The sequence below is a fragment of the Pinus tabuliformis genome, chromosome 2_2, assembly GCF_031772625.1.
Source record: "Pinus tabuliformis cultivar Carrire ecotype Pingquan chromosome 2_2, CPIR1, whole genome shotgun sequence".
In the NCBI taxonomy this organism is placed as follows: Eukaryota; Viridiplantae; Streptophyta; class Pinopsida; order Pinales; family Pinaceae; genus Pinus; species Pinus tabuliformis.
In genome coordinates, this window is record NC_142300.1 from 611,617,352 (window position 1) to 611,642,599 (window position 25,248).

General features: G+C 33.1%; 1 protein-coding gene across 1 annotated transcript; it reads left to right on the top strand.

Moving 5' to 3' along the window:
• The first annotated feature begins 21,166 nt into the window (after nt 1-21,166).
• LOC149194144 (uncharacterized) lies at nt 21,167-24,610 on the top strand. Its single transcript, XM_089407284.1, has one exon. The coding sequence runs from the start codon at nt 21,195-21,197 to the stop codon at nt 24,561-24,563; it is 3,369 nt and encodes a 1,122-aa protein (XP_089263410.1). The 5' UTR covers nt 21,167-21,194; the 3' UTR covers nt 24,564-24,610.
• Nucleotides 24,611-25,248: the final 638 nt, after the last annotated feature.

Sequence of the window (25,248 nt, forward strand, 5' to 3'; positions counted from 1 at the left end):
ACATATTTTATAAACCATAGTCCATTTACTCTTATCATACTCTCGAACCATAGTACATTTAGTCTTATCATACTCTACCTTGTTCTTGACATCATTAAAGGGAGTACTTACTCCACAATCTCAATCTTTATGGATAGAGAACTCTTTGTGTGTATATATATATATTCTTTAATTTATCTTATTCAATATATTTTTTTTCTAAAGGAATTGGAAAATGGGTGGGTCTCGAACTCGCTTGACACGGGATCAATTCCAACAACTACCACTATAACCTCTAGGTGCCTACATATGCCTTTTCCATAGGCATAGGTGAATCAGGGGGATTTGAACCTAAAACCTTCGTACACATAACACTTCATTTTCATAGCCATCACCAATTAAGTTGCCCCTGAGGCTCAATATTTATTCAATAAATAAAAAAATACAATTTTTTTATATTAAATACTTATTTATTATTATTTATATAAAATTGAAAAATAAAATTCAATTAGGGTTATCTCAAGTGGTTGAGTAGAATGGTTGTTATCTTTCGCACCCAAGTTCAAATCCTTGCTAGTGACATGATGAACTATAATGCCTTGATGAACTCTTAAATGAGTATATACTTGTGGGCTAGCCTAGTACCAACAACCTTACTCTAGCCATGATTCTAGCCCTCAAAGTTAGAGAGAGACGAATTTATTTCTTTGAGAAAAATATTAAAATTGAAAAATAAAAATCATAAATTTAAAATTATTACTAACATAAAACTAAATTTTAATATAAAAGTATGTTATTATAATAACATCATTTTATAAATCACATACTCATGATAACACAAAAGGGTCATATGGTAATATCCTCATAAGATAGTCATTCCTAAGTTGTCAAGATTCGAGCTCTTATATATATATATATATATATATATATATATAAGTGGTGGATATTACTATTAAAATTTAATGAGAAAAGTAATTATCACAGAGCATTTTTTCTATTAATTAGAAGGGAAAATTAATCATTTAATTGTATTTTTATGAATACAACATCTTCTAAAATATCCTTATACTATAAATAAAATATAACTTATATAACATTATTCTATGCATTTATATTATATTTTTTACATAATTATGTCGATAGGCATTCCTCTACAAGGTTGGCTTGGGCAGATTCAACAAATCACAAAGGCTTATTTTCATCATCCTCCTTCAAATAAAAGATTGACACTTGGGCCCAGTCAAGTCATTGTTGTTCATTTATCACCACGTTCACATTGTTGTTCACGTAGGCTTCGAAGGCTATACACCCTTGCCCTACTTCCTAGAACCTTAGCTCCTCCTCCACTAACCATTGGCACTCAAATGGTGGCAGGGTTTGGGTTTTTGTGAATCTTTTTCACTCTGCGAATTGGGTTTCCATTTTATTTCTATTTTCCATAGTTTCAAAGAAAAAATATATACATTTTTAGTTAGTAAACTTTGGGCAACCATCAATGAGTGCATGGTAAGGGGGATTAGAGGTCAGGAAGTGTTTGTTAGAAGGAGGAGGTCAATTTTGTTGTGCATTTCTTTTTCTAGCTACCCTCAATGACGACCTTCAAAACTACTTAGTGCTCAGCTACTGAAAAATTTGTACCTGCATACCCTAATTTTGCATGTTGAAGTTTTATATATGAGGGAAATTTAGGAGAAAGATCAATCATAAAGGGTTGAACTGTTGTTAGTTTATGCTAAAAGGATTTTACTGAGAGTTTTCTGAGGCAATTCATACACTAGTTCTGATTGAAGATTTATTTTCTCTTGCATACTTTGTGCTACTTTTGGTCGAGTTTTCACAAATCCCAACTTGGTGTAGATTTCAATAGTCTACCCTCATTATATGGGTTTACGAGATGGGAGTTGTGATGCTTCTTTGAGCAACAAAGAGTTTGGATTTATTTCTCTTTGAAGGATCGACACTCTTTGCTGAATTTTATTGTTAATACCTTTAGATCATTGCTTTTGGGGATTCAAAAAAAGAAGCTAGGGATTTTCATTTTCTATATGAGTAAGTATGCAGAGACAGTTTTCTCAACTGAAGAAGCGATTCTAGTGAGAAATCTTGGTAGGTGATGAATAAGTAATCCCTGAAAGGTCTACAACATTTGGAGAAATGCATACATAATGGTTAGTATGCAATTGTTCTTCAAGTTTATTTTTTTGAATGGAGTTACTCCACAGTAGGTGATTTTAGTTATTCAGTTGTGCATTGCATTGCATCGGATTTAGGACCTATGATATGGAAAGGTGAATCTGACAAAGAAATTATCAAGTGAACTATTGTGGTTTCTATTTAGAAGTTCCCTTGGGAATTTTGTTGAGAAGCAGTGTTATGGCTAAGCACTTTTGGGAGGTTTATTTTCTTATCTGATATGGATCATTCCAATTCCCGATATTGGCTCCAGAAGAACAACATTTTATATAATTTTTGTTGGTGCACAAATTGTCCTGGTAACTAAGGACAACCTAAGACCACATCATTGAGGATCCTAGATCCTTTTGCTCTAGGTGATAATGGTTGGCCTCCCTTTCACCACAGGGGTAAGTCCCTGGTGATAATGTAAATTAAATAATTATTCAATTTAGGAAAATAAATAAGGCTAGTTTATAGATATGATGCAAAGAGGTATAAAGTGTGAAGGTCTAGGTGGGAGAGACCTATACATCATCTGGTGGATGATATAAAAACATAACCTTCATTATACAACATGGAACAACATTTCAGCAGAACTAAAATAAAGGAAAAGAAATGATTAGAGATAAAAGAAAAACAATTAAATTTTAATAATGCTTATCTCCCATTTATGGTAACCCGTCGTAGTGCTAAATTCTATGCAATATAATATCATGTAGTCTTACTGATGATTCAATCAGCCAAAGAAGGGTATCAAGGATAAGATCATCGTCCAATAGTGTATATATTGGTCAACAAACCAACCCTACATAGGTTGCAAATAGACAACCACGATCAAGTCACTACATAATCTGGTTCACGTATTTTGAGATATAAGCATATGAAAAGAGAATTAAGAGGAAGAAGGGAATAGACAAAACATACAACTGATAAACAATATTCACACCAATTGCTGCAACAAAATAACAATGACGTGCATTAGGAAATTCTATTAATAACAAAAATGTAAATAACTTAATCCTCCTACCTCTGATAGTATGTATATCAAAGAGGAGGTAAGATTAAATACTGAGAATAGTTAAAGTATCGATCATGTCAATAATCTGAACAACAATACTAATCAATATATATTACACATGAAATCAAAAGGAAAATGTTGGAAATGGGAAATCAAAAGAAAAATGTCGGAATGTCATACTTAAAGTGCATAATTAAAAGTTACATAATATTGTATCTTGGAATGTGCATCGGGTGCAATCAGACGTTAAAATCTGAATCTTCTTTCTCTCCTAATCACCCAGCCTCCAACCCCCTCTCGAATGAGAAAACAACAATTTTATACAAATGTTTTGATCACTGTTTTACGGAACTGTCTATTAAACAAATACATATTTCAAAAATATTTATTTGAAAATAATTTACTGTCTCTCATAAATGGTTTTTAATTTATTCCTTTAACTTTGGACTTGGGACTCCACGCACATTAGTCTTCCATGAAGTAGTTTATCCAGATTGTAACCCTTCCTTAATGAATAATCTGTATAACATAAAACATGAGTTAGTTTCTTAAATAATGAAACAAATCATAAATGAAATAAACATATTTCTCTTATCTTATTTCCAAAATTTGTTCCCATGATAATGGAGGAAAAATCTATTGAAAAGCTTGGTTAAGTTTCTTCAAAATATAACTAAACCCTACATAAATTTTGATAAATCTTGTGAAATTTATTTGGAACAATTGACAACTAAAAGGAATCGATTAATTTTAACATTCAAATAATATGTGTGTATCCATTTTGATTCAATTCTTCATAACAAAATTCTAAAATTAATTTCTCATGAATGTATTGGTGGCTTTCACAGTAAACCATCGTAAATTCTTCAAAAATTTCAACACAATCATAAATTGTGGAGTACATTCTTTCCTCCATGGTAAAAAACTGTAAATACCTTCAAATTATAAGAACATATCAAGTTCTGGAGTGGATTAGTCATAGGAGAAAATGCATAGGTGAAGGTAGGTTAAATTCAAAAACCCTTAATGTTTTAAGCGGCTTCATAAACCTCTTACAATGTTTTTACGCGACAAACATGTAATTGTCTAGAGATGAGAGCCATCTTTAATCGATGGTTGATACTTCCCATCACGTGGAGAGTTGGAGGGAGGTTAACTTTAGTCGTAGATCTAATTTTGATGGAGGGTTCTCACTTCACATCAGGATGATATTTAATAGCGATTAACCTCCTTCTTTGACCTGATGGCATCACACGAGTTGAGTGGGGCCTCATATGTCAATTCAATATTTAATGTGATAATGTTTAATAAATATTTAATATGGGCCTTATGCAACACTTGATATAATGTTTTCAAAGCCTTTGTTCATTTTAATAAATATTTCAATATTAATGTATTTACGTGATACTCTATTGCATAAAGAAAAACTTCATATCAATAAAAATCATAAGGTGAATTTGGTTGTTGTTCTACAATGCCTAAAACTTATTTCCTTTTTAATATTTATGCTTTAAAACAATAAGATCTACCTGAATGGTCTGATATAATATTTCAGTTTAGGACAACATAGTTAAATTTCAAAGGTTTTTGTTTTACACCTAGGGCTTAGATATCTCGAAGTAAAGGTAAAAGTTAAAATTGGCCAGTAATTCATGATGAGATCAATGGTAATATTATGTGAGGTAAAAATAGATATTTAACATTCATGAAAGTCTATTTTCAATATTCATTACATACGTTCTTTAGGAAATTCAATCCTCCCAAATATATAGGCATTAAGGGATTTTCATAGTAAATAATTGGTTTGTATATCTAATTCCCCCATTTTGTGGACAATGTTTCCTTATTTTACACAATGTTTCCTTATTTTTAGGGGTTGTTAGTGATAGTAATAATATTTTAATTATGTTTTAGTCACATATACTAGTTAGTGTTATTTAATCTTTTAATTATTTGTATTTTGAATTTTTATGTCATATATAGAATCAAAATAATAATTAAGTATTTCATATGCATATTTATAATATGGCATTTCTTTAACGTCACTTAGCTACAAGCCCTACTTATTTTTGTTCTAATCCCTTTTACTGATTTCCCTTTTGTATTTTAGGGAGTGATTTGAATCATAGGAGCATGATAAGGAGTCAAATGCCAAGGAAGCATAAAGCAACACCCTCAGAGGAGACCTAGTTCTAAGGAGGGTCATTTTGGTGACAACAATTTCCATTCTTATTTTTATAATTGCCTCCACTTGCCAAAGGCACAAGTAGCTAAAAAGTCATCTTTCAACTCTGAAGATTATTTATTGGGATTTTTGGTTGTAAGCTATTTTCAGCTCATATGAAATTCCCTTCTTATTAAACCTATTTTTGGTATCAAACAAGTTCAAGCACTGCCATCAATGAACTCTTTGTGTTGCCCAAGTTTTTTTGGGACAAAGTGTTGTAGTAGTTTTAGAAGAAAGATTAGTTTGATCTGCACATTTTTATTTTTTCAATTCTTGTTACATAGGGTGAGCCAGAGATGTAGGTTACCAACAATTGTAGCTGAAAGGATTCACATGTTCTGCACAATCTAACGTTGTTTACCATTCCCAGCTCCTAGATACGAAAAGAACAAAAATGATGATATAAAGTTATCAAAGAAGGTTTGATTTCTTCCAAAGCCCAAGGCTGAAAATTGTTTATTTTCTTGATAATTTATGAAACATGTTCTTTCTTCTTGATCATCACAAATATGGCCCACATATATGCATATTTTATGTTTCTTTTTTCTTGTATAGTTAGGGTTACATGCACAATTGTCGTTATATTCCATATAGTGTGAAGGCCCATACAATGATCTATTTTGCTCTCATTTCTTGATAGACTCTAGAATTTGAGATTTTATTTGTTTTGTTGAGATAGTCTCATATTGTTGCACAACATTCCTAAAATTTATTATATCATTTCTCTTGTATGCATCACTTTTCACTGTTTTGATGTCTTAGTAGTAGTCATTGGCCTTTGTATTTCAATGATTTTCTTGTTACTGTCATAGTAATCATGTGTTTAATGGAATTGAATTTCTATTATAGGATCTTTTAAAAATCATATATTTGATATCTCAAGGTGAATATTATAGGATATTTTGTGTTTTCTTTCAAACTTATATGCAAGGTCTCCATTGTTTTCATCATGTTATTGATTGGATAAAAACAACTGAGATCAGTTGCTATGTTGCAACCTATTCACTAGAGTAGCTAAGGAAAAACTTAAGCTTTCCCAATACATGAGATATATTGAAGCTAGAACACAGGAAACCAAACATTTCAAAAAAATTGAAAACTGAAATTTGATTAATCTATTTTTTTTTAAATTTGTAGATTTGAAGGAGGCTAAAAAATGTGAGGGTGGATCTAGTAAACTTGACTCGGTCAATTTAATCATGGTTTTTGGATCCATATATATGGGCACCCTTGGTTTTTCCCATGGAATTCATCTCCATATGTAGCCTATTTAAAGGATGATCAAACACATGTTAAATGGTCTCAGTGGCCACTGAAAACACAACAATGGTGTATTTAGACACCACCATCTCTCTCATGCTTTGTGATTCTAACATATGATATTAGAGCTACAGTGGTAAATACGAGAGCCCGATGAATATCAGAGCCAAAGGTAATGACATCATCCTAAGATTAGTAATGTGATGGTATGTCCAGTTGTTTGTGGAAAAAGTAGTTCTGGTGCAATGGTGATTTGACATAATGCATGGTGTTGTAGTGGTATGATGAGAATCTATTGCAAATATGTGATGAGGAGGTCTGGTTGTGCGATGACGATGAGATCAATGAAGGAGCAGAGGTGGAGGAAAATGCAAAAAAAATGAGTTTCTCCAAGAAAAAGTAGAAGTGAGAACGCTCGTTACTCTTTTCAAATAGGCATATGATGAAGCAAGAAGAAAGGTTGGAGAGGCAAGGATTGTTTCCCATGCTTAAATTAAAGTTGCTAGATTAGTTGTGGTTAGAGTTGTCGTCAAAGAGGAAAATGGTGGCGTAGGAGGCTACACAAATTTTAGAACAACAAAAATAGCTCTCGCCAGACAAGTTTGAAATGGTTGGCCACTGCAACAAAATGATCAGATGAAGAAAGGTTCAGAGACACAACTGTATTGGACCAACAAGTGCATTGTCATACTAAGTGTGTTGATTGTGTGATGAGGACTTGTTTTGTTGTGGTTGTGATGCAATATCATCCCACTTCTGAGTCAAATGTATTTTGACTAGACTTGGGTCTTTTCATTTACCAAGAGAGTTGGTTCCCTAATAGATTGTAATTATTTGATTATTTGTATTTTCCTATGTTTGTAAGGAAAATTAGAGAAATTGTGAATATCGTAGCTAGATCTACTCTTGAAAGAGAGATCTCGAGAATATTTGAAGTGATTTGAGATATTGTAGGTAGTTATATTTATAGAAATATTTATGGATCTAGAGAATCCTAGAATATGGGATTGTTGAGTAATTAGTGGATCTAGATATGAATAATTGAGTAAATAGAGGATCTGAACTTCAATCTGTTTCAAAGTCCTATTTGTATAAAAACATGTAATCAAAGTAGAATGATATGATGAAGAATAGAGGTGTGTAGTGTGGGTAAGAGGAGATTTTCAAGAGGATTTGAGGGTCGAATAAGGCCTTAAGGCTGAGAGGGTATTTTATTGTAAATCATGTCACAAGGGTCGTTGTAAATTTTTTCTACATTAATAGAGGAAGTTATTGATTTCAAGTATTTTGTAATGTGTCCTATTAAACCATGTTTATGATGATGAGTCGAATGTGATACGGGTGTGTTTCAAGCCTAGGTCAAACCCATGAATGATTAGTGCAGTGGAAGAATAACCTTAAGAAGCACAAAGAAGAATGGATTATTCTTGTATCAGAGTCATAACAGAAGTAGAAGAACTCAACAATCATGAGGAACAATGAGAGATTATCATTACATGGAGCATTGCAGCTATGATAGAGTGAGTTGGAAGAATAATCTCAGGAGAGATAGGTGTTGATCATTGATCCATTAACTAGAGGATACATGAGTATTTTTAGAGTACCGAACAGTGAGTATAAGCATAAGGGAAGCTTGAAGACAAAGGATTGATATTAGAACAGAAGGGTGAGTGGAGAGTATAAAGGGAGAAACTAAGTTGAGTTTGAACTAGAGGAGCTGGAAGCCACATAACAAAGCCAGAGGAGTCGAGCACAGAGGAGTGGTGTAATACTTAGTTTTTTTTGAGTCCTGACATAAGTCTGTCACTTGATAACTCTAGGAGATAGAACCCGAGAAGGAGTCATCATTTAATAGCGCCTGATCAGAGGTCTTGAAGCCCGAGTGGAATTTTAATTTATGATTGGCCATACATAAAGGCGTTCTTCAGGCTCTAGGATCTAACAATTGCAATATAGTTTGACAACAATGGATGGGAAATTATCTATCACCTGAATTTGTTAAACTGGGAGTCATTTGAATTGTGAGTGGGCATTTAGAAGATTCGAGAGCCAGTTGGAATTTGTCATGAGACGGATGACAATTAACAACAATTATTTATGTTACCCAAAACAGAGATAGCCCAAGTGTTTTTCTATTAGAATTTATTTATAAGATGGGACCAAGGCATAAATGGGGCCGATAGGTGGAGTATATGTGGCGCAATTTAAGACATGAAACAGTGAGCCATAAAGGAAAAGGGAATGGGCAAGAATGAACGGGCTCACGTGGCAAGGCAAAGGTGAAGGCTAATAACTATCAAAGGCATGTGGAGCAAGTGGCCTAGTCTGGGTGTTAATTAAATTTGCAAGCGGGTATCAAAAAGGTCAGGCTTCGACTTATGTGTTAGGTGGGCCAGTGTGAAGGTTAAAAGTTGGGTGCAGTTCTTATTGTGAACGAGTTCGGCCATGGTGGTTCTGTTATGGGTTGGGCTATGCATTTATATGCATATCTTGGCTCTAGTGGCTATGTTTAAAAATGATACTTAAATTTGGTGGTTTGGTACCCCCCTTGCAGATCCTTCCACTAAGTTATACAATCTTTTAAAAGGGATTTATCTCCCTAAATTTGGGGTTGAAGGAAGCACAATTTGGAATAGATCTGGGCACTGTGGGTTCGATCAACCAGATATTTGGCAGGCCTATAATTTGGGCTTGCATCATTTGGCATCAAAGCAAGAGTGCTCTGAAAACCTTAGAATATAGATTTTGAAAGGAGAAATCAAGGGAGATAACAACCAAAATACTATTTCGATAGTGGGATGAGATATGATAGCAGAATCAATTAAAGGAGCTGAAGGAGGTAAAATTTGTTTATGTTTTACACTTTATTTTGCATTTGAAGATTGATACCCATAAGAAAATCATTGGAGATTTTGGAAGGATAGTGAGAAGAATGTTCTAAGGAAAGAGAACATTGAAGAACAACAAAGACTAATAAGAGGACTAGAGCATATTAGAGAAACATAAAATTTGGTTGAAAAGAGGCAATGTGCTCTTGAGGAGGATTATTTTGAAGAAATAGAGTAGAAGTGCTTTTGAGCCAAAGGAAAGATTGTAAAATATTGTATGATGTTTTTATAATTAAATTTAGTTATGAAGAATTATATATGCAGATAACTAAGAGAAGAAGAGTGGTAGCAACTATGACAATTGAAATTGTGACAGAGGAAGGAGAGCATGTAGAGCTCTTAAACAGATTTTGAAAATACCTAACAATCAAATGAATTTGTTGATGTAAGGACAATAAAGGAGAGTGGAGAAGTGAGAAAATGATGATGCAACAACCTAAAAACTTTCAAATATGAGGAGAAGATGTGCTCAAGGAAAGAAGGAGAAGAGGTTGTACTGTAAAGGACTAGAAAAATACAACTTCCAACTAACAAAAAATGGGTAGAAGTTGATAGAGGCAGTTCCACAGTGATTGTGGGTAGAATTTCCAGACAAAGATAGAAAGAGAAGAAGAGGACATCAAGAGGAGAACTTGGTATTGTGACAAGTGGTAGACTTGTTACATTTTGAGAAGGCTTGTTGCATCTCACGAGTGGACAAATAGTGTTCACTAAAGAAAGAAGGAATGGCTACTGATGGTAATTTGAAGGATTTTGAGAGGGGAAGTCATAATCGAATAAAGAAAAATTCCAAAGCAGCTTGCATAAGGAGAATGAGTGAAGAGGAATTTGAGAGAGAAATGATTGAGTTGAAAGTTGAATTCAATCATTTGAAGCAGCTTCTACAGGAAAGTCAAGAGGACCAGGGGTATGGTTGGACAATGAAAAGGAAGGTGAAATGGCATCCATACAGAGGAAGCGGAGACAAAATATGTATGACAGGTTGAAGGAAGAACTCAAAGTAGTTGAGTATGAGCTGATTGTTTTTAACAAAGTTTATTCCTTGATGAGAAAGAAGCAAGGAATGTTGAGGAGGAATTCATATATAGTCTGATGGACTATGAAATTAGTTCAGATCAGCATGAAGAAGAAGAAACTAAGGCATTGAAATAAAATCCTTATGTATTTGAATCAAACATTTTATGTATGTATGCAGGATTGGTAAGTGATGATCAACATTTAATTGATGTGTTTATGCAGATTTATGAAGAAATATAACTTTTAGAAGATATGGTTGAGATAGAGCAATTTTGTGTGTGTGTGTTTGTTCACTATGAAAATGGTGAATTTGATAGGGAAGTTGTTATGATTAAGGAAATTTATGTTATAAAGGAGGATGAAACAACACCATCTCAAGGAGATTATGCAAATATGGGAGATGAGGAATTACTAAATGAAGACATGCTCGAAGAGATTTCAATATTAATTGAAAATCTCATGCCAGAAAAAGAAAGCATAGACAACAATATGGAGTTTTTGGAGGAGTGGCAGATAGAAAAACACAGTGAAGGATTTTGCACAGAGGACATAGGTAGAATTCAAGAATATTTTGTTAAATTTTATGAAGAATTAAATTTCTTGGAAGAGAGAATAGAGAGCCAAAGACTATATATTCATCTTGTGAAGACAGAGTTGGAGGAATTGGCATTAAAAAAATGAGGAGAGAAATACAAAGTGTGACTAGTGGATTGGCAAGATATTTATAACTCTTATGTCAGAAGATGAGGAAAAAGACAACAACAAAGATTAACCAAGGATAGAGGTTGATGAAATAATTGAAGAAATGTGTATGTTGATGAGACAAACATCAAGTAGGAGATATAGCAGATACTGGAGGAAAAAACCAACAAAGAATTGCATTTGAATGAAGCAGTGTGTATCAACAAAGCAAGTGGACAACAACAACACAAAACATGGAAACCTAGAGAACTGGAGACAATAGTATAAGAACAACATGCCAAAAAAAAAAGGATCGATTACAAGCTAAAGTTTTTGATCCAAGAAGACTTCATCAACATACACATGGTTAAGAGACCATGATATTTTTCTATCTTGGGAGTCTAATGCAAGAGCATCCCACTTTCGAGTCAAAATGTATTTTGAATAAAGCTATGTGTTTTCATACACCAAGGGATTTGGTTCCCTAATTGATTATAATTATTTGATTATCTGTATTTTCCTATGTTTCGAAGGAAAATTAGAGAAATTGTGAATATTTTATTTAGATCTACTCTTCAAAGAGAGATATCTAGAATATTTCAAGTGATTTGGAGAGATTATAGATAGTTAAATTTCTAGAAAGATTTGTTGATCTACATAATCCTAGAATAGGGGATGTTCAGTAAATAGTGGATCTATATAAGAATTGTTGAGTAATTAGAGGATTTGAAGATGAATCCATTTCATATTCATATTTGTTTAAAAAGAGGTAATTAGAGTCGAATGATATGATGGAGAATAGAGGTGTGTGGTGTGGGTAAGAGGAGAGTTTTGAGAGGATTTGAGGGCTGAATAAGGCCTTGGTGCTGAGAAGGGATTTTATTGTAAATCAGGCCAGGGGGGTCATTGTAAAATATTTATGCATTAACAGAGGAAGTTATTGGTTTTGAGTGTTTTGTAATGTGCTATTAAACTATGTTTATGATGCTGACTCAAATGTGATATAGGTGTGTTTCAGGCTTAGGTCAAACTCATGAATGATTAATGCAGTGGAAGAATAACCTTAAGGGGCACAGAGAAGACTGGATCAGTCTTGTATTAGAGTCACAACAGAAGTAGAAGAACTGAACAATCATGAGGAATAACGAGAAATTGTCATTGCATGGAGCATTGTAGCTATGAAAGAGTGGGTTGGAAGAATAAGCTCAGGAGAGATAGGTGTTGGTCGTTGATCAATGAAGGATCAACGACCCATTAACCAGATGACACAAGAGTCTTTTTAGAGTACTGAACATTGAGTACAAGTAGAAGGGAAGCTTGAAGACAAAGGATTGAGATCAAAATAGAAGGGCAAGTAGAGAGTATAAAGGGTGAAACCAAGTTTAGTTTTAACCAAAGGAGTCGAAAGCCACAAAACAAAGACATAGGAGGAGTCGAGCACAAAGGAGCGACGTAATAATTAGTTTTTTTAGAGTCCTGACATAAATACATCACTTGACAACTCCATGAGATAGAAATTGAGAAGGATATATCATTTAATAACGTCGAATCAAAATCCTAAAAGCTTGGGTGGAATTTTAATTTACGAGTGGGCATACACAAAGGCGACGTTGAGCTCTAGGATCCAATAGTTGGCAAAGATTTGGAAAAAAGTGGATGGGAAATTGTTTGTTTTCCAAATCCATTAAATCCAGGAGTCATTTGAATTGTGAGTAGGAATTCAGAAGAGTCGAGAGTCAAGTGGAATGCGTCACGAGATGGATGACAATTAACAACAATTTTTTTCATTACTCGAAACAAAGATAGCCCATGCATTTTTCTATTAGAATTTGTTTATAATCCAGGACCAGGGCATAAGTGGGGCTGACAGGTGGAGTATATGTCGCGTAGTGGAAGACATGGAATAGTGGGCCATACCCAGAAGGTTGAAGCCCGAAACTTCTATTAATTTCCAAAAGGAAAAGGGAACGAGCAAGAATAAATGGGTTCACATGGAAAGGCCAAGGCGAAGGCCAATAAGTATCAAAGGCATGTTGAGTAAGTGGACCAACTCAAAATAACTCTAGCTTGGGTGTTAATTAAATTTGCAAGCGGGCATCGAAAAGGTCAAGCTTCGACTTATGTGTTAGGTCGGTCAGCCCAGAGGTTAAAAGTTGGGTGTTGTTCTTATTGTGAATGGGTTCGGCCACAATGGTTCTGTTATGGTTTGGGCTATGCATTTATATGCATATCTTGGCTCTTGTGGTTATGTTTAAAAATGATACTTAAATCTGGTGGTTTGGTATCCCCCTTGCAGATCCTTCCACTAATTTATACAATCCTTTAAAAGGGATTTATCTCCCTAAATTTGGGTTTGAAGGAAGCGCGGTTTGGAATAGATCTGACATTGTGGCTTCGATCGAACTAGATATTTGGTAGGCCTATAATTTGGGCTTGCATCAAGTTGACTTACATGTGAAATATTGAGTGATGCGAAGCTCCATAATTTCATGCAGCAATGGCTAGAAATTGAATTTTTGCATGGTATAGATGGAGGATTTGTTGGTCGAAGATGGAGATGATGCTAGGAATAACATTTACATGATGAATGCTAGCCAATTAAGCTAAGAAAACTTATTGTTGTGGTGTCAAGGTATAAGTCTTTGCACTTACGAAGAACAATGTTGGTAAAGAAGAAAGATCAACGTAGTTAGTATACGATGGAATTTCTTGGTGATTATTAAAAGAAAGTATGTGAATGTTTGGCCCAATATATTTTTTTAAATTTTCTCATTTAAGTAGATGATGTGTTTATGGAGTTATATGCCAACAAAAAAAGGGCTAAAAGAGGCATGGAAGCAAAAGAAGACACAATGGATTGATTTCCCAACGTGGAGGCACAATATGCAACAATTGTGGGGCTGAGGGATGGTCAAATTTTGTGTAACAGAGGCTATGTGGAGTGTGTGGAAGTTCAAGTCGAGAAGAGTCAAAGGTGATTTTCCCTGTAGTGATAACTGGTTAGAAACAAGTGTGGTGAAAACAAAAGTAACCTACGAGGTGTTTTGAGTCCTCATGTGGGAAGTTCATGGTTGTGGAATGGAGCAATGAAATGAGACAAGTGCACAAAAATTTTCAGAGAAGTAAGAAAATTTCAGGTCAAGGTATGGATCAAGCAAGATAAAGAATCTGAGAGAGTAGTTGTATGGAGTAAAGAACGAAGATGGAGTAAATGGTGCTAATGTTTAGTGAAGGAGCCAGTGTGTGAAGTGTGAACACCTTAAGGGTTTTGGTCGAAGTTGTGAAATCATGTTATAGGAAGGTGTATTTGCCTAGGAAGTTGTAATACCTATGTCCTGGCAGACATGTTGCACGGGAGAATGCATAGTTGTAAGGCCTTAAGAGCTTGCTTAGGCATACATGCAGTGCAAGTGGTGCATGGAGTCATCAAGCTGTGGAATGAACCACTTGGAGAGGTACCAAGGTGGTAGGTGTATGTGTATCCTAGCTTGAAAGTAACCTACGAGGTGTTTCAAGTCCTCGTGTGGGCAATTCGAGGTTGTAAAATTGACCAATGCAATGACACAAGTGTGCAACAATTTTCAGAGAAGCAAGGAAAGTTCATTTCAAAGAATGGATCAAGCAAGATAAAGAATCCAAGAGAGCAGTTATATGGAGTAAATAACGAAGATGGATTAAATGGTGCTAATGTTTAGTGAAGTAGCCAGTGTGTGAAGTGTGAAAACATTAAGGGTTTTGGTCAAAGTTGTGAAATCATGTTATAGGTAGGTGTATTCCCCTAGGAAGTTGTAATACCTATGTCCTCGCAGACATGTTGCATGGGATCACACATAGTTATAAGGCCTTAAGAGCTTACTTACGCATACATGCAATGCAAGTGGTGCATGGAGTCATCAAGTTGTGGAATGAACCACTTGGAGAGGTATCAAGGTGGTAGGTGTACTGGTATCCTAGCTTGAGGGGGGAATGTGAAAAATCAGATGAGATGGTTGATGAATGGGATCAGGTCAATCTCCCAAAGTCAAGTTTTAAGGGGGGATTGTTATAGTGGATCTGGAAAACTTGACTCGATCAAGTTACCCATGGCTTTTGGCTTCATATTTATGAGCACCCATGGTATTCATCTCCATATGTAGTCTATTTAAAGGCTGATCAAACCCATGTTAAATGGTCTCAGTGGCCACTGGAAACACAACAATGATGTCTTTAGACACTGCCATCTTTCTCGATGCTCTTTGATCCTAACAAAAATGAACAACATTAAACCATCTGTGGAAAAACATCAAAATAGAACCTTTATTGATATGATGATTCATACATTATATATTTAAAAAATAGCTTTCCTGAGACTCAATAGAAACCTGGAACTTGGAAACTAATGATTTGTGAAACTAATAGGGTAATATAAATAGCCAATAGGAGGAAAATTTCAGCTACAACAATAATAAATCTAACACTAACCATGCTAAGCTCGGTAACAACACAAGAAATTCTACCAATAATAAATAGTACACAATTACATCTAATAGAAAATTGAGTACTAATAGAATAAAATGTGCAACAATAGAACAACACCTAAATAATCGAAAATGACACATATGAAGGAGTTTAGACTTCTGTGATCCATAACATTGTATAGATAATCTTCAGCAAAATCACATAATCAATATTTTGTCGACGCGTTTCGAACCAACCAGTGTGGTTCATCGTCAGGACAAGTTGAAGAACAGATCCAGCTTAGCCTGTTTAAATAGCTAGAGCAGAGACACCAACGGTTACCTGGCCAAAGGTTGACTTAAGGAGCAAGGTCAAATTTAGTTAAAATAGGTAAGAAATAATTAAATATATCAATGGTAAAATAATAATAAATAAATCAAAAATAAATAAATATATATAAATTTAGTTAAATTAGGTGTGAGATAACTAAATAAATATATAAATAAAGTAATAATGAATTATTTATTTATTAAATAAATATATAAATATATAAAAAATATAATAATTTATATTTATTTATTTAAAAATAAAATATAAATAATAATAATTTATATTTATGTATTTATTAAATAAAAATAAATCTAAAAATATAAATTAATAAGTATAATAGCAAAGGTAAATTATTTACTTAATTTATAAATATACAATCATAAATAAATATATAAGTTTAGTTATATTAGGTGTGAGATAACTAAATATATAGATAATTAAATAAAATAATACATTATTTATTTATTAAATAAATATATAAATATATAAATCAAAAATCGAAAATAAATAAATATATATAAATTTACTTAAATTAGGTGTGAGATAACTAAATAAATATCTAAATATATAAATATATAAATAAAGTAATAATAAATTATTTATTTATTAAATAAATATATAAATATATAAAGAATATAATAATTTATATTTATTTATTTAAATAAATATAGGGAGGCCCTGGAGATTGAGAAAAGGCCAAACAATCTTAATAGGGATGATGGCTGGAGGATTAGCAGTTGCTGGGTCCCAGCCTTGGCTTCCTAGTCTCCTCATTCCCCGGTGTTAGGTCTTAGGGTTTCTGTCTTCCCTCTCCTTAAATTTGTTTTTGGCAGGTTAGTCCTAACATTATGGAGTGTTTGAGTTTTTATTAGGTTATTAATTAATTTCAGGCTAATTATTGTTTATGATGCTATTGGGTATATTTTAATTAGATTTGAATTTTTGTTTCCATAATGTCAATGGTTTATGCCTTTATATTTAGTTCTACTATAACTCTTTTTAAACCATATAAGTAATAATTTAATTACCTAATGACATAATTAACTTTAATAATTTTATTGAATATTGAATAAATACTGACTATTTATCTAATATAACTATCTTTTGCTTAATTATCTTACACCTAATATAACCAAATTTATATAGTTATATATGAATTTATATTTATTTACCTCACTAATAATACCATTTATATAAATTAAGTAAATAACTTATTTTTGCTATGATTTTATATTTATCTATTTATTTAATAAGTAAACAAATATATTCTTATTATTTATATATTTATTTAATAAATAAATAATTTATTATTTTATTTATATATCTATATATTTAGAGATCTCATATCTAATATAACTAAACTTATATATTTATATATGATTTTATATTTATAAATTAAGTAAATAATTTACCTTGCTATTTTATTTATTAATTTATATTTTTAGATTTATTTTATTTAATAAATAAATAAATATAATTTATTATTATTTATATATTTATTTATGATTTTATATTTATAAATTAAGTAAATAATTTACCTTTGCTATTATACTTATTAATTTATATTTTTAGATTTATTTTTATTTAATAAATACATAAATATAAATTATTATTATTTATATTTTATTTTTAAATAAATAGATATAAATTATTATATTTTTTATATATTTATATATTTATTTAATAAATAAATAATTCATTATTACTTTATTTATATATTTATTTAGTTATCTCACACCTAATTTAACTAAATTTATATATATTTATTTATTTTTGATTTATTTATTATTATTTTACCATTGATATATTTAATTATTTCTTACCTATTTTAACTAAATTTGACCTTGCTCCTTAAGTCAACCTTTGGCCACGTAACCGTTGGTGTCTCTGCTCTAGCTATTTAAACAGGCTAAGCTGGATCTGTTCTTCAACTTGTCCTGACGATGAACCACACTGGTTGGTTCGAAACGCGTCGACAAAATATTGATTATGTGATTTTGCTGAAGATTATCTATACAATGACACATATGATCAAATACTTTATTAAGGATGTATGGACACCTACTCAACTCAAATCCAATTTATCTATGAATGTTTCCCTTCGTCAATAATAGTCACTGAGAGACTATCTGTAATAACACATTCCTTAAGAAGGATCCCCACTATGAGATGTAACAAATTTTTGTATGCTTATGTTCCCACCTTAGTTTCTTTGCCTTTTGTGTGTGGCATAACTAGACTAGACATAGAACTCTATTTAACTAATAGAAAAATATAATTAACTGTAATAAATTTTATCTTAGCATAAAATTAGTAATTAACAAAAATTATAAATGACTATTAAAAATTCTAATAACCCACACAAACTTCAAAATGGCAATAATGAACACTGAAGAAGGTTATTTTTGGAAATCCCAACAGTTACACTTTCTCAAACTTCCTTGCTCCATAACAATAGTAGCACTTGATGTTGTTGTGTTTTAGGGCCCACCCATGTAACATACCCCAATGGTAAAATATTCCACTGAATGAGGTATTTTGGTAGTACCTTAGTATTCAAATTTGGATTGTATTTCAATGTCCATTTCAATTGTATTTCATTGTCCTTAAATTTCACTTGATTATTTCCTTCCACATCCCCCCACTCCTCCTATTTGCATTCCTTTGCACCTCTCGGTGCAATTGCTAGTAGTATGATGTTATTATGTAATATATTATATAACTATCAACAAATGTTCCATTAAAAAAAATAAAATCAAATTATGAATTTTTCATGGGTGGCATTTATTTTTAATTAAAAAAATCATTTGAATTAATGATTTTTCCATACTTCTTGTAATTTATTGTTTAATATTCATTATAACCTTTTGCATAAGGATATATGAATTTTAATAAAAAGTGTGTTCATTAACATGTTGCTAGAGGTAAATCCCTTAGACAATGAGAAAATGGAGGTGTGAAAGAGAGTAGAATACACATTATGTTTAACTTTAGCCATAATCACCAGTGGCTCAAGTAAGGATGACATCAAGATGTCAAGTCTTAGTTAAGGAATTGGGGAATAGAGGAAAATGTCATCTTGTTGGATATAGATAATATTAAAAGTATTATTACATCTAAATTGAAATAGATTTTGTGGTGTAATATAGATTTAGAAAATGAAAGGAAGCTAACATACTACAAAGAAGTGGTCATCCTTAATTTAGAAAATCAAAAATATCTTTTAATTCTAAATAGCACAAAGAAGAAAATCAACATTGCTAAAACAAGAACCAACTTCTACGAGTTTCATAGTGAAATTTGACATTGGACAACTCTCTAAACATTGTGGGATGCAAGAATATCTCATCTTTGTGACACTAAGAGGGTTGAAAGTGAAATGAACTTTCCCTAAAGTGCCTCACATATATCCAAATTAAAATTCAATTTCAAAATATTTGTTACAACTTTCTTAACCTCTCAAATCATCAAAAATAGTAATCTTGTAACTCTTCTTTTAATATTTATTTTAATACAAAATAAGATTAATCCAAAATATTTTATCAAAATCAGTATAGATCACAAAAATCTAAAATCAAAACTAAATAATCTCATACCATTTTTTAATACCATAAATTAATTATAATTTCAATAGATGTAATCATTAATACCAAAAATTTTGTTAATAAACTATAACATTAAATAAATTAGAAAGTAAAAAAATAAATATCTTACATGCACATTATATTATAGTTATAATTATTTAACATAAATCACAACCATTAATAAATTAAAAAAAAATTAGAAAAATATAAAATTAAAACTATTAATATGAAACTGAAAATATTATTATATATGATAGGATATAATTTTTTTAATAAATGTTAAAATTAGTAACACACATTCCAACCTATATAATTATTTATTAGAAGAAGAATATTATTATTTTTTAATAAATAATAAAACACTTTACTATGCAATAGAAATGCACACTTTAATGGTAATGGTAGTTTCAATATAAATATTATCGTTGTTTGAAGTTAAATAATGAGGAGACGCCAATTAAATAAATTGATATGGGAGAGCCTTTTCTATGTTTATTGCCACAAACGCCTTTATATGAAGTGAATAAATTATTAAACCAAAAACAATAAAAAATTGATCCGCAAAGACCGCAACAAAGCATAGGACTGAATTGACTTCTTTGGTGACTTCTTTCATTTTAGCTGTTAATATCCCGCTCGATACGGAATTTCCTTTTCTACCACAAACGACAAACGACTTTATACGAGTTTCTCGCAATTGTAGTGACACCATGACGGCACCAACGGATTTCCTGCTTTTTAAGCTATCAGTCAGTGCTCCACAAAGACCAATATCGTCTGGTCGGCCATTTCAAGTCAATATTTTTTAAGTCATTTCTTTATCAACCACCACGATGACATCCCAGGCTCCCACTCAATACGACATATCCCGCTCGATACGCTGACTTCTTTCATTTTCAAGTGGCTGTATATCTCGGTCGATACGGGAATTTCCTTTTAGCCTGTTAATGCCCTTTTCCACCACCGGATTTCTCGCAATTGAAGTGACACCACCAACGGATTTCCATAAATAAATTAATTGCCTTTACGACGACCTGGATTGTCAATACCTCCCGCTCAATGTATTCTATTTCTATATATATATATATATATCTTAAATAAATTAATGCAATTGAAGTGACACCACCAAGGGATTTCAATAAATAAATAAATTAATTGCCTTGCATTGCATTGCTTTCTATCCTCTCAGTCAGTACTCCACAAAGACGTGTCGGCCATTTCAAGTCAATATTTTTTTAAGTCACTTCTTTACCCCCCACCACGACCTGGGTCAATACCTCCCGCTCATACGCACATTCATTCCCCTTAGTCCTCTCTCAATGTCTTTTCATCAGTCCTCTCTCAATGTCTTTTACGACGACCTCACGGCGTTTCAGAGTTTTAGTCTTTTGCCGTGTTTGGTGACTTTCCTTTTCAAGTCACTCTCAATACATCTTTTACCCACCACCACGACCTGGCTCAATACCTCCCGCTCAATACGCACATTCATTCCCCTTAGTCCTCTCTCAATGTCTTCTCATCTTCTATATATATCTATCTTTGTGTTACCAAACATCATAACTGTGAGGGACGTTTGCGTTTCAATTAAGAGCGCAGAAATGGATCATAAAACACTTGCTCTCTGCAACATCATCATGCTCTCTCTTATATTCGCAGCCTCTCTTGTTGCTGCTGCAACATACACCTGGAACCCATTGGAGGAGGACGAGGGTTTATATAATGATCACCTCCATCCTCAATCTCAATCTCAATCTCAACATTTTGTTTGGAATGGACGGAGTGCGCTGGAGGAAGGTCACCATGAAAGGGACTTGGACGCTCTTCTGTCCTTTAAAAAGCATATCAAAACCGACCCAGCGGGAAAGCTGCGCAACTGGACAGCGCAGAATTCAAAGCAGCTATGCTCCACCTGGTATGGTATTCGCTGCACTCAACACTCTCGAAGAGTTATTGCCATAATACTTCCTGTTCCCATAATCGATATTATTATTAGAGACGAGGATAATTCTTATTATTCGGGGGATCCTAAATACCAACTGGGAGGTACCCTCTCCCCCTCTCTTGGCAGCCTTTCTTCATTGCAGACGTTGAATCTGTGTGGCAATAATTTCACAGGAGTAATTCCACCTGAACTCGGGCAGCTTCAAGACCTCAGATTACTTAATCTCACCTTTAATCTGCTTGAAGGACATATTCCACCTTCATTGTCTAATTGCACAGCCCTTCGATGGATCGACCTTTCACATAACCTCATGTTGAATGGGACGATGCCATCTGAGTTTGGTCGTCTAGTCAACTTGGAACATCTCAACTTCTCTTGGAATCAACTGAGTGGAAGTATTCCAGCTTCATTGTCTAATTGCACAGGCCTTCGATGGATCGACCTTTCATGGAACTCCTTGAATGGGACGATGCCATCTGAGTTTGGTCGTCTAGTCCACTTGGAACATCTCGACTTGCATTTGAATCGTCTGAGTGGAAGTATTCCAGCTTCATTGTCTAATTGCACAGCCCTTCGATGGATCGACCTTTCATATAACCCCATGTTGAATGGGACGATACCATCAGAGTTTGGTCGTCTAGTCAACTTGGAACATCTCGACTTCGGGTACAATGGTCTGAGTGGAAGTATTCCAACTTCTCTGAGCAACTGCACATCGCTTCAAGAGTTGTGGCTTCAAGAAAACTCTTTCAATGGTTCAATCCCTTCCGCTTCCGTTTGGGGTTTGATGAGAAGTCTATCTGTTATTGACTTATCCGCGAACCAGTTAAGTGGTCACATCCCTCCGACTCTGGGCAATCCTAATCGGCTGTCGTCCATCGACTTCAGTTACAACCAATTAAGTGGGGGAATTCCATCTCTGGCCAATTACACCCAGCTATTGCACATCGACTTAAGTGACAACAACTTGAGCGGAAGAATTCCAGCGCTCCGCAATTGTACCCGGCTATTGTACATGGACCTTTCAAGTAACAACATCAGTGGAATAATTCCAGTGGAATTGGGGTTTCTACAGCAGCTACAGACCTTGGATCTAAGAAACAACAGCATCAGTGGAAGAATTCCAGTGGAATTGGGGTTTCTACAGCAGCTACAGACCCTGGATTTAAGTTATAACAGCATCAGTGGAAGAATTCCAGTTGAATTGGGGTTTCTACAGCAGCTACAGACTCTGGATCTAAGTTACAACAGCATCAGTGGAAGAATTCCAGCGGAATTGGGGTTGCTGCACAAGCTCGAGACGCTGCATTTAAGTTCTAACAAATTGGACAACATTATTCCTCCGGCGCTGGGAAACTGCTCGTCCCTCAAGTCTTTATCTTTGGGGAACAATCGATTGTCCGGCAGCGTACCACCCGAGTTGGGTAAATTGAGGGAGCTTACTGTCCTTTCAATCTCTGGACTATGTGATCCTCTTGCATCCGATGACTACCCTCAGTATAATTGTGCTGGCAATATTTCAGGTTCTATCCCTTCCGAAATAGGAAATTGCAGTAATCTCTCTTATCTAGATCTTCAATATAATAGCCTCACAGGGCCCATACCTGAAACCATTACAAGATTGAAGAAGCTTACAGTTCTTGACCTCAGTACCAACCAGATCACGGGTACAATTCCTCAGGAAATAGGAAAGCTCCAATCCCTTCAATTCTTGTATTTATTTTCAAACAACTTAATTGGACATATTCCAGATAGCATAGGTCACTTAACATTTCTTTTTTACCTAGGATTGAGTAGGAATAATATGTCAGGCAATATTCCTAGAGCCATAGGAAATCTCAGATATTTAGTAATCATAGATATGTCCAATAATAATATCGGTGGGAGCATTCCCAAAACTATAGGAAATCTCAGAGATTTAGAAACCATAGATATATCTAATAATAATATCCGTGGGAGCATTCCTAAAACTATAGAAAAACTCAAATCTCTTTCCCTTATAGATATATCAAAAAATTCATTTAGTGGAGTTTTGGGTAATATAAATTTTCCAAATTCTTTAAAGTATTTTTCAGCTCACTCTAATAATTTTTCAGGAACTTTTCCAATGTCTTTGGCCATGTGTGAATTGTTGGATTTAAGGAAAAATCAATTAGAGGGTGAGCTGCCTCAACATATTGGAAATTTTGGAAACTTACAAGTGCTAAGTATCAGTTATAATAATTTCCATGGTGGTATTCCTAAATCAATCACAAATCTCACCAACCTACAAGTGTTGGATTTATCCAACAACAAATTCAATGGAGAAATACCCTTTCATCTTGAGAGACTCAAGGGATTTACAATCAATGCATCTTCAATGTCTGAACAGAAGATTGAAGTACCATTTTCCATTATCATTAAAAGAATTGAATACACTCTCACATATGTGCTTGCTACAAATACAATAATTGACTTGTCAAGCAATAATTTTACAGGAGGAATACCTACAAGCATAGGGAGTCTAAGTAGCTTGAGATTGTTGAATTTATCTGGAAATCAATTGGAGGGACAAATACCTGCATCATTTTGTGAGATATCTACCTTAGAACAGTTGGACTTGTCCAAAAATAAGTTGACTGGAGAGATTCCTCAAGAGCTCTCTAAATTGTCAATGTTGGCAGTTTTTGATGTTTCATTTAATAGCTTATGTGGCCCAATCCCAACAGGGACACAATTTTCTACATTCAATGTAACATCATTTCAAAAGAATAAATGCTTAAGAGGGTGTCCTTTAAATCCATGCAATGTAAAAAAACCACCAATAGGAGAAGGCAATAGTGGTAAGAGTAATCATATCAAAGTGGGATGGATAAGTCATTTGGATGAAAAAATGTCATTATTAGCATTAGCTATGGGAGTTGGGATTGGATTTGGAGGAGTGGTTGCTATGTTTATATTGTGGGAAAGAGCTAGGCATTGGGTGTTGGGTTTACCCCCCAATAGATCACAAGCTTTCTATGGAGAATATCGATTCCCCACATAAAAAGAATGTAAAGACGTTTTGGTTTGTATTTGAATGTTTCAGAATAAAGATGATTTGTTTTCTATGGAGAATATCCATTCCCTACATATAAATAATGTAAAGATGATTTGTTTTCTATGGAGAATATCCATTCCTTACATAAAAAGAATGTAGAGATGTTTTGGTTTGTGTATTTGAATGTTTCAAAATAAAGAGACTTTGTTTTCTATTTGAGTCTTTCAAAATAATCAATATATGATAAATAAAATAACCTATAACATATCTAGAATATTATGAGAAAGACTATATTTTTTTTTAGTATGAATTGTTTAAAGAATCAATAGCTACACATGACCAAACCAAATTCTTTTAAATATCACAATAATCTCCAATTTTCATATAAAAACCACCATCATAAATTATCCACTTAATATTTACTTACCAAAAAACAAACAACAAAACATAATTATCTTAATATATATATATATATATATATAACTTTTTGTTAATTTTCAAATAAATTTAAAAAAATATAAAATTAATAAATTAAAATTTATAATAATATTTCATTATAAATCATTTTAATATAATATTTTAATATTATTTTATTATTTTACATTTGCTTAGTCACTACCATCATTAAACTTACTCTCGCTTTTGCTGCAAGTTATTAATTTTTAAAATAAATTTACTTTAAAACTTAATT